This window comes from Lissotriton vulgaris, chromosome 3_1 (genome assembly GCF_964263255.1).
Source record: "Lissotriton vulgaris chromosome 3_1, aLisVul1.2, whole genome shotgun sequence".
Taxonomy (NCBI): Eukaryota; Metazoa; Chordata; class Amphibia; order Caudata; family Salamandridae; genus Lissotriton; species Lissotriton vulgaris.
In genome coordinates, this window is record NC_141689.1 from 151,964,609 (window position 1) to 151,977,513 (window position 12,905).

The window sequence follows — 12,905 nt, forward strand, 5'->3', positions numbered from 1 at the left end:
CAAGCATGAGTGCCCACTACTTCCTTCTTTTCTTCACTGTTATATTTATTATAGTCAGCATCTCAAAAGTGCTAAGGAAGGTCACTTTCTTTTATGAAACATAATTCCTTTAACTCTAGTCTTGTGTTTTACATGCATGCTTTATACATCAAATGTACTAATCACTCCCACTCCTTTCGGTCCTTCTCTTTCCTATAATGTTTCTGCAAAGGACTACTTTTTACGTATTCTAAAATGACTTGATTATTCTTTCATCTCTGCTACTTATTTATTCTCTCTCTTCCTCCGATGTTCTCCCACTATCCCTGTTGAGTCACTGTCATAAAGAAAAATCTGATTTTGCCTCATTCTTTGAATTTGTTATCTAATGGCCTGGGTTAACCCTGGTGCCTTTTTTCTACTGAAGAGTTTCTTGCTTCTCTTACTACTTACTAAATTTTTATTTCAATATCTTCAGGTATCTTTTCTACTTTATTCCAATCAGACACTCTTTCCTTTAGTAAAAAACAAAAAAAAACTTCTTTGGGTCCTCACTTCTTTCTAATTACCAGCCTGTTTCCTTGCTATCTTGTTTATTTAATATTTTCGAAAGCTTTGTCTATGTTCATCTAGCTTACTTTCTTTCAGAGTACAACATACTTCCCCAGTCTTAGCCTGGTTTCCACCCAGGCCATTCTACAGTTACAGCATTACTTGCAGTATCTAATTTCATTTTTATGTCTTGTCATCAGATATTATCTTCTACAAAGCTACTCTTGGGTCCTTGTGCTGCTTTTGACACAATAGATTATGTTTCTGGCTTTCCTCCTATCTGGCAGCTCCATTTTATGAATCTTAGAAAGGTGAATTTTTGACTATTTTAACTTTCCAAAAACAAATGTCTCTGGTCTCTTGTACACATCATTATCAATTGTACAATGTGAAGAGAATCCAGTCCTTTCTCAGCTTGAAATGCCGTATTCATAGTTTTCTCTGGTCTCTTTTTATATAGTTGTTGTTGACTGTGTGGAGGTCTTCCTCAGGACGCTTTGCTTCCCTTACAGTTAGATTACTTCTCCTTTTTTCCTACTCTATTTGGTCTTGGACTTTCTACTCAGGTTAGTCCCTATTTATTGCAAATGTGTTGGTTACCTTTTGTTTCTTATTTTCAATTTCCTTAATTTGGTATTGTTTGTGACTGTGTTGTGGGTCTTGCTCATTTTTATCTCTGTGATCTACTTCACTATTAGTGCTGCTTCTTGCTTTAGGTCTTCTTTGTAGTTGGGACCAAACCTCTGGTGCGATTTGCCAGTTTCAGTGAGATTCTTTCTAGGATTGACTGCGTATTAAAAAGATGCATGAAGGGTCATCCCTTTACCCTGGCCTTACCTGGTGAAAGGCCCTCTTGAGTAGTTGCTTTTTGCTTTTATTTCCCAATATTTCTAATGATGCTCGTTTTGCTTTTAACAGTACTATAGATAAAAGCATTGTGTAAATTCAAATTAAAACTAGATAGGCTCTGGAAGACTCTTTAACCTCGTCCAATGTAAAGTCTTCATCAGTAGCGCTTGCGACTACGGATCACTTTTTTTTATTATGTGCTACATGTGCCTTTTTGTACTGTCATACCTTGCTAGTGAACACACTGTGTTGCACTTTATCGATTTATATAAATCTATGCCTTCTTGAACCATCATATCTCGATAAAGAACAATTATCGCCTGTAAGACTCTCAAACATAATGAGGCTTGCTAAACGTTACAATACTGATAAATCTCGTGAGCTTCAATCATACCATGTATGTGGCGTGGCACCGTGCTGTTTTCCTCGGCTTTCTTTCCACTATCTACTTCGCTTTCCCTTGCTGGTTCAGGATGGCCGCCCTGTGTGCTCATGGCTCGTCCTACTGTTGACAACACTGGGAGTGGGCTTGAGCGGAGGACATACTTTGAGCCTTGTGAGTTCCGCTCTGTTGCCACATCTTTCTTGGGGGCCACCAGAGGTATTGGTTTTTCACAGGGGCCTTCATCTTTTCTCTGTTGAGTAGTTCGGGCGGCACCAGGAAGGGTGGCCCCCCTAGCAGGAGAGGCTCTTGTAGAAAGCAGGTTTGCAGACATAGGGCACGACCGGCTTCTGGGTGGGTGGAAATCTTGTGCTCTTTCAGGTGTCGGAGAGCCAGATGAGGAGTCCATACTCTCAAAGAACGGGACATTGTTCCGCACAGGAGAATAGCTTCCCAAGGGGGATGGCCGTGTGGTTTCCGGAACTGACTTTTTGGTGTTGCACTCGCCAATGGAACTAAGACCATCCGTCGATCGCTTGGATGCGGTGCACAGGGTCTGTGCGGGACCTGCTCCCGCTATAGAGTAGCCCGTTGAGGTGGCCGACGTCGATGACTGTGATTCGGAGGAGTTCTGTGTGCTGGCAGCTCGGTGGCTGGAGAGACTGTAGAGCTGGGACAGGCTGGAAGCAAAATGGCTGTGCAGAGGGTGCACTTTGGGCATCTGCTTGAAGTGGTGCTGGAACACGAAGGGCTGAATGGGCAGAGAGGTCGGACGCTGGTCCTTGGTGTAGCGAAAGACAGACTTGTTGTCTGCTACGACTCCTGTGTGAAAGAAAGACAAGAAGGCAGATATGAAAAGTAGGGATTAAAACAACACAAAACTGTATTGTGTACAGGGGGTTTGACAATGTATTGTGAGCATGTCTTACACTTGAGTGCAAGGCGGTCTTGCATTCCAAAAGAGAGAAAGCTGTAGCCTTAAAACTTGTTCATGCCAAAAATCCCATCCAGTCATGGAAAATAGCTTGTTTTTGGCGCCCCAAAATTCCGTAACATTTTCTTACAATTATTGTGTATCATTTGTATATATTGCCAGCAAGTTCAAACACTGTACTTTTGGATGAGGGTGTTTCCTCCAAAAAAACAGACAAAAGGTGATATTCATTGAAGATTTTTAGTTCATCACAATAAATATATATATTACAGCAGGGAAAATTGCAAGTGTGTCCAGTGCTTCAAATGAGATGGGACTGTTGGGAGAGGTGTCCAAAACTATATTTTGCATTGATTTTTTATGCAATAATTCAAGTGTATCAAAAACAAGCAAATATCGCTCCTAAACTGTTTTTTTAAATTGTATTGAGCACACTGTTTTCTTGTCTATTTTAAAAAACCACTAAAACTGTGTTTCCCTTGTGAGCACTTCTCGAGCGCTTCAAGTGGGAAGATCAATTTCCCTCACTGAACGCCACCACCCACGTGACTCTGGGCCACGCCCCTCCCATGTAGCCACGCCCACTCCACGTCCTCTTCACCATGCTCACTTCTCGAAAGCGCAGCGGTCGAGCGCAGCGGGCACACCATCAGCAGGCCGAAGACACGCCAAAGACTAGCCCGTCTGCGCCCGTCCGCGCCAGGACGTCGCCCCAAGCCCAAGGATACATTAAAGAAGGTTACTATAGATACTCTAAAAATGAGCTACTGTCTCTGAACCAAAGACATGTAAACTGTACTAAATTCAGCCTTAACTGCAATAACTCCCTTGCCGTGTGCCCGTGTGGATTTCATGCGCCTATACTCACACTTCCACTGTCGTGCATCAAATCCCCCCCTGCAACCCTTAGACTAGGTCTTTTGAATGTCAGGTCCCTTCCAAAACACCATCTAGAAATCTTCGAGCTGCTATCCAACCAAACCTGTGACGTTCTATTTGTTACAGAAACATGGTTGAAGGAGGACATGGACTCCATCATAAACTTAGCAACCCCTAAGGGATATACCGCGTACACCCTAAATAGACATTCCAGAGGAGGTGGGATAGCAATGATTGCTAAAAGCCATCTTACGTGCACCTTCACTAACCTAGTAATAGAGGACTGTGAAAGTGCTCAGTATCACATCAAAGTTAACCCCCAACTCACCCTTACGGGTCTCTTGATCTACAGACCCCCGGGCGCGGATGCTAACTTTATAAAGTCTCTCTTGGAGAATGTCTGTTCCCTAGTCATCAAAACCGCCAATTTCTCCATCATTGGAGACTTAAACATCCATTTTGACTCGGTCACAGACAACAAGATCAACTCCCTGATTGCTGACCTTGCTGCTTTACAGCTCTGTCAACTCGTGAAGGGTCCCACACACAGCGGTCTGCACCTTCTCGACCCAGTTTTCTCTAACTTGGATAACCTGAAAGTCCATTCTCCCATCCCCATGACCTGGACAGATCACTACCTAGTAACTATGGATTTACCCGCTAGTAGTGACCTTTCTACCATTCCCACCCACCAGGTCTTGAAAAGACCTTGGAAAAAACTCAGCTTGGAAGATCTCCACGCTCTCCTTACTGCAGACCCCTCCATTTCCAGCGACGATCCCCATTTAGACTACGACTGTTTCTGCAACCGGATAACAAAAGCTCTAGACTCATTAATACCAGCTAAACTAACTAAACCACGAGCCCATGAATCTTGCCCCTGGTTTAATAACGAGCTCACCTTGCTCAGAAAAGAGCTAAAAAAAGCAGAACGCAAATGGAGAAAGGACTACGACCCCACGCTAAAAAGCATTTATTGCCAGCTTCAAAAAAGCTACCATCGTAACATATGTAGGACCAGGGCGGCATACTATGCATCGGAAATTCAGAACAGTCACAATGCCTCTAAAACCATCTTTCGCATAATGAAAGAGCTGAGTGCAAAAAAAACTGTAAAAAACATCAATACCTCCCCTGACCTGTGCGATAATCTGGCCACCTTCTTTATGGACAAAATTAAAAAAATCTACAACACGTTTACAACTGTGCCCCATAATTTACCCATCGCCGATTCTCATGGACCTAAACTTTCTGTTATTCCACCCATTAGCCATGACAACTATCTGAAAGTCGGCGCCAAAATCAAATCCGGCTCTCCTGCCGATCCTTTAAAACCTGAATTCTTCAGAGAAGCTGGTGAGCACGTTCTGGGCCCACTCAGAGCCATCACCAACTCGTCCTTCCTTACGGCCAACATCCCCACCACCTGGAAACAAGCATGGGTCTCACCTATTATAAAAAAACCCTCACTTGACCCTAGCCTCCCGGAGAATTTCAGGCCCATTTCCCTGCTCCCCTGGCCTGCCAAGGTGGCAGAAGCCTATGTCAATTCCATCCTGACCAACTTCCTAATGTCTAACTCCATTCTAGACAGGTCTCAACATGGATTCCGAGCTGGGCACAGTACCGAGACTGCACTCCTTAGCGTCATTGAACATCTTCGGACCATACTGGACGCAGGAGGAAAGGCAGCACTGATTCTTTTAGATCTCAGTGCTGCCTTTGATACAGTTTCACACAAGGTACTGCTGTCCAGACTTGAGGAAGTAGGAGTTGTAGACCAGGCCCTTGACTGGTTTAGGGCCTTCCTTGCCGACAGATCCTTTAGGGTCTCTACCCCACCCTTCATTTCGAAGGAATGTCCCGTTGAACAAGGAGTTCCTCAGGGGTCGTCTCTTAGCCCGACCCTGTTCAATGTATATGTCCTCCCACTGGCAGAGGTAGCTAGGAAACATGGACTCACATTGGTGTCCTACGCTGACGACACCCAGCTGGTGGTGGCTCTAAAAGACGATAATGGCCTGAGTGCCATGAACTTTAGGCAAACCCTCAGTGACATCACCAGCTGGATGTCAGCAAACTACCTCCAATTAAACGCCGGTAAAACGGAGGTTCTGCTTCTAAGCAAAGACATTACGTCTGGGGCAATAATTGGTGGCCTGAAACCTTAGACCAACCGCCTGTCCCCAAGAAGGTGGTAAAAAACCTAGGAGTTTGGGTGGACTCTGCTCTGAACTTTACCCACCACACAAAAATAGTCGCCGCCACATGTTTCGGGATTCTTCGAAACCTTCGGCCCATCCTAAAATTCTTTGACCACCAAACCCGCCAAGTGATAGTACAGTCGGCTATTTTATCACGGCTGGACTACGCTAGTTCACTTCTGCTGGGAACTAACGTAGCTGAGAAAATGAGACTACAAAGAGTCCAAAACGCCGCTGCAAGAGCTCTTACAGGGCTACCCCGGCACAAATCGGTCTCCTCCACCCTCAGGAACCTACACTGGCTACCTGTTGAAAAGAGGATTCATTTTAAAACTCTGTCTTGCTTTTAAAATTTTGAAACTCTCCTCTCCACCTATGTTATGTCCTCTGCTCTCACCCTACGTCCCTAGGCGGTCCCTTCGGTCAGAAGGTCAGAACTTGGTCATTATCCCCCGCATCAAGTTATCCAGAATGGGCGGCCGCTCGTTTGGATACTTAGCCGCCAAACTTTGGAATGGACTTCCAGCCCAAATCCTCGCAATGAATGACCTTTTATCCTTTCGCAAAGCCATAAAAACCCACCTTTTTAACTAGTTATGCTATATACACCTCTGGACTTCCTGCAATTCCATCTTGCTGTCCCTTGGACATAGGCAGCTAGCGCCGGGACGCCCTTTGGCTGGGGCAGCCGTGCGCTATACAAGCACATCTAACATAACATAACATAACATATTCTAAGTCAGGTTGCCAAATGGTCTAAAGGGCTCGGGGAGTCTAACGGTATATATTGTCAACATGATCCTGCCTTTGACAAGGAATGGATTCCTGTCCCTGATGGCGATCTGAGGAATTCACCATTCAAATATCAACAGGTGAGCTGGGACCAGAAACCTAAGGCAAGAGATTCCCAAAGTCACCACCAGGGTTATGCACACGAGACACCCTCCCACACTTTATTTTAGAGAAAGTAACAAGTTTTATTGTACAAATCAATTTAACAAAATAAATGTAAAAAATTAGATGTTTTAAAAATCGTTACGAACCTGTTTTAAAACCTGTATAAGAGGTTCCGAAAAATAACTACATTTAGTATCCTGCTGCATCTTAAAGATCTAAAAATGTCAGCAATACACTAATAAATATTGGAAATTATGTTGTGAAACAATAGCTTATCACTTCTTTGATTGTCCTTATACAAAGGGGCATTTAGATATTGTTCTAATGGGGCTAATACAATTGATTTGGCCCATATTTTCTGCTTTGTGACCACATACCTAGTCATTTGCCTTTAAAACGGGGGCTCCACGATCATTCAAATTGGTGTAGCGGTATATATAAAAAAAATCTCAGATATTTCCTTGTCTTGGCTGCCTCCAGCTTTGAGTAAAGTACTATTTGATGTTCAAGGATGTTTAAGGAAGAGTTGGATACGAAATCAGATGTTTGTAGCTAACTAACCTTTCGAGGTCTTTCTCATGAAATTTTAGCTTTAGGTTTTTTAGTAGTTATTTGCAAGTGCATTCAGATCCAAGAGGTTATGTTCTCTACTCTTCTTGCCAATGTCTTTCGGGTTTAGGTCCATGTTGTAATATTTCTTTCATTCTAGTTCTTTGAAAATGAACCCCTTTAATGTCATATGCATCATTTATTGTTGCAGCTACATGGGAAGTGGGGAGGTAGCCAATGTTTTTATGTTCAACCCTTACCACATTTGCTCTGAGGAGTAGCTCAAAAGGTAGCTTATATTTTGCACATATGCTTTTCCTAGCTTGGCTATTCTTTGCTGTTAAGTTCTGGAAATGCGTAGAGTAGCAGTGGGACAAGCTTGTTGTTAATGCTATCACTGATTGACGAACTCCTCTTACTCAGTAGAGGCTTGAAAACCTTCTTACAGACTTTGTTGATCATAGTTGATTTTTGCTTTCTGGTGAGTGGGTGCTCTGACCAACATAATTTTATCTCCATAATAACTCCCACATATTCATGTTGATCTCTCGGTTCTAATGTTTCACTGCTGATTTGCTATACTCATTGCTTGTTTTTTTTATCTAGTGGCTTTACCTTTGTTTTTGAGTTGTTGACAGATACATTATTCTCTAAATTATATTTATTGATCATAAATAACTGGTATTGTGATCCATTTAATGTTAATGATAGTATGACCAGATCATCAGCGTAGGCCAGATGGGTTATCCCTTGTTTTTTTAATTTAGGTGAAAGATGTTGTTTGCAATCCAAGTAATCAGGTAAGTCATCAATGTATATCGAGAACAATACTGAGCCCAGACAGAAATACCTGGTACCATTATTGAAGGATAAAGCTTTTTATCAGGCAAAACCTGCTCTCCTGTACCTCCAATTATTGGATTCTGCGTTGGCCATGTTTAGCGTGGCCAATTACCTTGTTGCTGCGGTTAGGATCAGGAGGAAAAGACTTAAAGATGTAAACATTAGTGTTTTGTGAAGATGAATGAAATGGTTGTTGTTCTCACTTTAAAACGTCTATTTTATTGAGTATTTACTCTTTTTATGATGTATTTTTATAATGTATATTAATTAATTATTACTGTCGTTTCCTCATATCATGTTTTTTTTATGAAATTATCACTGATTGATGCTTCTTGTATTTGCTTATGAATTTGTACTGCCCTTCCTGTGATGTGTTTGTAGAATGCTTTTATGATTTTTAACTAAATCGAATAAAGTGGTTTTGACTTTACTTGACTCGAGAACAATAAAGGGGCTAATAGGCAGTCTTGTTTTAATCCATTCAAGGAAAGCATTTTGACTTGTAAAGCGTTTTTATTTGTTAATTTGATTCACAACCAAGTGTCTATATAAGATGTAATAGTGAGTCTACAATTTTCCACGTTGATTGCTTGTTCCAGAGCCATTCACAATATATGTTATCAAAGGCTGTGCTGTATTCGATGAAACACGTACTTTATTGATCGCCTTGGTTGGCTGCATAAACCTGCTTTTTGGAGTGCGCACACGCTCCCCATACTTTGGCATAGGCCACTGGCCTGATGAATACAGCTTTGCTGAGGGGGTACATTTATTAACATCTTGTTCTTTTGGTTAGTGTGCACGTGGGCTGACCCCCCCCCCCCCCCGTACTCCTCCCTCTACAACATATTCTGCTGGTTTTCAGACTGCAACTACTTGCATAAGGCATTTCTGCACGCCATGGAGGATTGGGCACAGTATCCCAATGATGATAAGGAGGATGGATATGAGGGACAGTCTAATGCTGTCATGGAGGATAACCTGGTAGAGACCTTGGATGCTTCAATACAATCATCTGTGAATAAGTCTATTGAGAATACGGTCCCACAGAACGTCCACCAGGCGTTAGCAGCTGCTCTGCGTCCAATTAAAAAAAGGCTGGAAAATTTCGCCAGGGGTATGGCAAAGAACCTGCAAAGAAGAAAGCGGACGCTTCTACTTCCTCTGGAAGCACGGATGCAGGCCGTAAATGGCCACATGCTCAGGCCTTGTCGGCGCTGCCTAGCAACGCTTCTGATGACCACTCTTATGCTGGCGCTAAAGCCAAAAGTAAGCAAAAAGAGCACATTGATACAGATACCACTACTACGGGCACGGACACGGATACGGATACCTCGGAGGAGCCTCCTCCACCAAAAAGGGCCAAGGCATCTACGCCATCAGGCTTGGAGCCTACAAACACTCCTTTCACATTTGGCCCCTCTGATATCATGCATCCCCGGTCTTCGGAATGGGTCCCGCCGCCCGAGGTCTCTGACTACATTCATGATAATCTGCGCAAAGGTTTTTCTTGGGAGGTGCGCAGTCGACTTCGGTCAGAGTACCCTAGACCGGACATCCCGGACACGGTGGCTGAGATGCCAGAAATTGATGCCAGTCTACTCACCTTTTTGAAAAAGTTTTCCAAAGATCCGAAGAGAGGCATTGATCGCGCTTGGCGCGGATGCCAAGGTAAACTTCTAGACGTCATCAGGCCCTTGGCGAAAATATTGGAGATGGCCCTTGTGGCCAAAGACAATTCTACCCCGGTGGACCATGACATCCTCGCAGGCTGGACCCAACGGGCGATTTGCCTGCTCTGAAACGCCAATTGTTCAATCTCGGCCGAACGACGTAAGTCGCTTCTAATTCGCATGGACAGCAACCTCACGGAACTGGCTGATGCAGAACCAGGACCCCTAGCCGACGGTCATTTATTCAGGGAGCGCTACGTTAGGACGTGTCCAAATATGTCAGGATCCTTATGTCCCTTGACAAAGCCCAAACAGGCATCAAACAGGTTTTTTACCAGGGTGTTTTTATTAGGGCCGGACGAGGCAGGGGTCGCTCGTCAGGCCGCAACTTCAATCAAGGCCCCCAGAGAGGCAACTTTGGACGTGGCAGAGGCGAATGGGATTCCACCCGTGGAGGCACCTTCTTCCCCTCACATCGCAGGTTTAACCGCGGAAGGTTCCAAGGAGGTGGTAACAGGGCCGGCTTCAAAGCCCAACAGTCCTCAGGTGAGTGTTGTGGACAGTTCTCATCTGCCTTTGGGGGGTCGCACACAACACTTTCTTCACAATTGGCAGGCTCTGACTCAGGACCGATGGGTACTGCAGACAGTCATGGGCTTTCACTTAGAGTTCTATTCTCCGCATTGTCAGCTAGAGCTTCCCGCGCAACTTCATTTTTCCCTACAAGAATGCAATTTTATAGAAAGAGAAATTTTAGAGTTGCTGCAGAAACACGCGATAGTTCTGTGCAACGAGAATCCTCACGGTTTCTGCAGCAGCATTTTCCTGGTGCAGAAGAAGGGAGGTGGAAACAGGTTAGTCTTGAACTTGAGAAGTTTCAATCAATTTCTGACTTACAACCATTTCAAGATGGAAGGGATCCATCTTCTCACAGACTTGTTGCAGGAGGGGGATTGGCTAGTCAGATTAGACCTCAAGGACGCCTATCTCTTCATCCCTATTTTTCCTCCTCATCGGAGGTTCCTTCAGTTCCGCTAGAACAATCAGTGGTACGAGTATTTGGCCCTTCCTTTCGGGCTTTCATCAGCGCCAGGGTGTTTCACCAAGGTGATGAAGCCGGTTGTGGCAGCCCTGCGGGAACGGGGTGTGCGGCTGATCATTTATCTGGACGACATTTTACTGATGGCTCAGAGTCCAGACATCCTTCTTCAGCACTTGCAGCTCACGACGGAGCTGCTGCGGAGCTTGGAGTTTGTGATCAACGTCCCCAAGTCAGTCCTTTCACAGACTAAGGTAATAGACTTCCTCGGCTTCAAGATAAACTCCTAGAAAGCTCAGTTGTGCCTTCCCAAGACGAAACTGAAGGATCTCAAGAAAGAGATCATGACGTTATTAGGCAAGAACATGGTATCGATACAGGCCATAGCCAGGCTGGTGGAAATCCTGGCCTTGTCGATTCAGGACATATTTCCTGGTCCTCTGCATTACAGGGCCTTGCAGCATCTCAAAATCCAACATCTCCAAAAGGGTTTGTCCTATGCGGATGCCGTTCCGTTAACCCAGGAAGCACGGACTGAACTACAGTGGTGGCTGGGCCACGTGGACCCGTGGAACGGCAGAGCTATTTTCAGTTCACAACCAGAGGTGGTAATCGAATCGTACGCCAGTCGTTTGGGCTGGGGAGCGCACTGCGGAGAAGTCTCCACAGGCGGAAGATGGTCTCCGCAAGAGTTGGCATTACACATAAACTGCCTAGAACTCCTTGCAGGTTCGTTTGCCATTCGACGTTATCCCCGAGGCAGACCTCATGCTGCATCCTCCTCCGCATGGACAATGTGTCGTAGGTGAGGTATATCAACAAGTTGGGAGGCACGAGGTCGTCTCTGTTGGTGGAGATAGCAAAGGATTTTTGGCATTATTGCCTCAACCACCAGATTTCGGTATTTGCGGACTACATTCCGGGCCAGTCCAATCAGGTGGCGGACAGGAACTCCAGACATCTAAGGGATTACAGTGACTGGAAGTTGCTTCCCAGGGTCTTTCAGTGGATACAGAGCATTTGGGGTCCATTTCAGATAGACCTCTTCTCCTCCAGGCTCACGTGTCTGATTCCTCGGTTCTTCAGATGGAGGCCGGACCCGATGGCACTGGAGACCAATGCATTCCTTCAGGATTGGTTGAGTGCACTGCAGTATGCCTTTCCCACATTCTTGCTGATACCCAGAGTGATGACACAGGTGATCAGACAACGGGCAGAGATAGTCCTGGTGACGCTGTGGTGGACGTCTGGTTTCCGAAGTTGTTGCAGTGTAGTTGAAATCTTCCCAGGTTGCTCCCCGAGTCAACATTGCTACTCCTGGGCCCTCTCAGGGAACGTCATCCGATGATCATAGACGGACGCCTCACGCTGATGAAATGGAGGCTTTCCGGCAACAGTGGCAAATGCCAGGAGTTTCGGACAGAGCTTCAGAATTCATCAAACAAACCTGGGCACCATCCACACGGAAACGTTATTCCTCAGCCTGGAAAAGTTGGGTGGGTTGGTGCCTGGAACAGAGTTTGGATCCCGTGGGGGCTGAGTTACCCCAAGTGTTGAATTTCCTTTCTGATAAAGCTTCCGAATGCCTTGCTTATCGCTCGGTGAATAACTTTAGGTCGGCAGTTTCAGCGGACCAAGAGTTAGTGGACGGAAAACCAGTAGACATGCACCTGGTAGTATGCAAGCTCCTTAAGGGCATTCGGGTCGCTAACCCACATAAACCCAAATATACGGGTTTGTGGGATGTTTCCCCGGTCATCTCCTTATTTAATCGTTGGCCTACTAACGACCTCCTTTCTAGGAAGCAGTTATCGGCCAAAATAGCTATGTTGCTGTGCCTGTCAGCGGATGTGAGAGCTCTCAACGTTACTGGTAGATTATTTACTCCTAAAGGAGTTTCTTTTCATATTACTGGACGTACCAAGACATTATCAAGACATATTGATTACAATGCTTTTCCGGATAATGAGAAGTTATGTGTTGTGCATTGTTTAAAGGTGTATGAAACATGTACGAGTTCTTTAAGACCACTGGGTTGTTCGCAGTTGTTAATTTCCTTGCAAAAACCGTTCAAGCCAGTGGCGGCGGCCACCATTGCCAGATGGCTTAGATTTATCATGCATGA

At 44.9% G+C, this 12,905-nt stretch overlaps 1 protein-coding gene across 7 annotated transcripts in view; it reads right to left on the reverse strand.

Moving 5' to 3' along the window:
• Positions 1-12,905, reverse strand: part of RUSC2 (RUN and SH3 domain containing 2) — a 316,216-nt gene that overhangs the window by 106,571 nt on the left and 196,740 nt on the right. For all 7 annotated transcript variants that reach the window (XM_086960231.1, XM_086960236.1, XM_086960234.1 and 4 more), the window contains exon 3: positions 1,775-2,584. In XM_086960231.1, the coding sequence (XP_086816357.1) occupies positions 1,775-2,584 (810 nt within the window). The remainder of the gene's footprint in view (positions 1-1,774; positions 2,585-12,905) is intronic.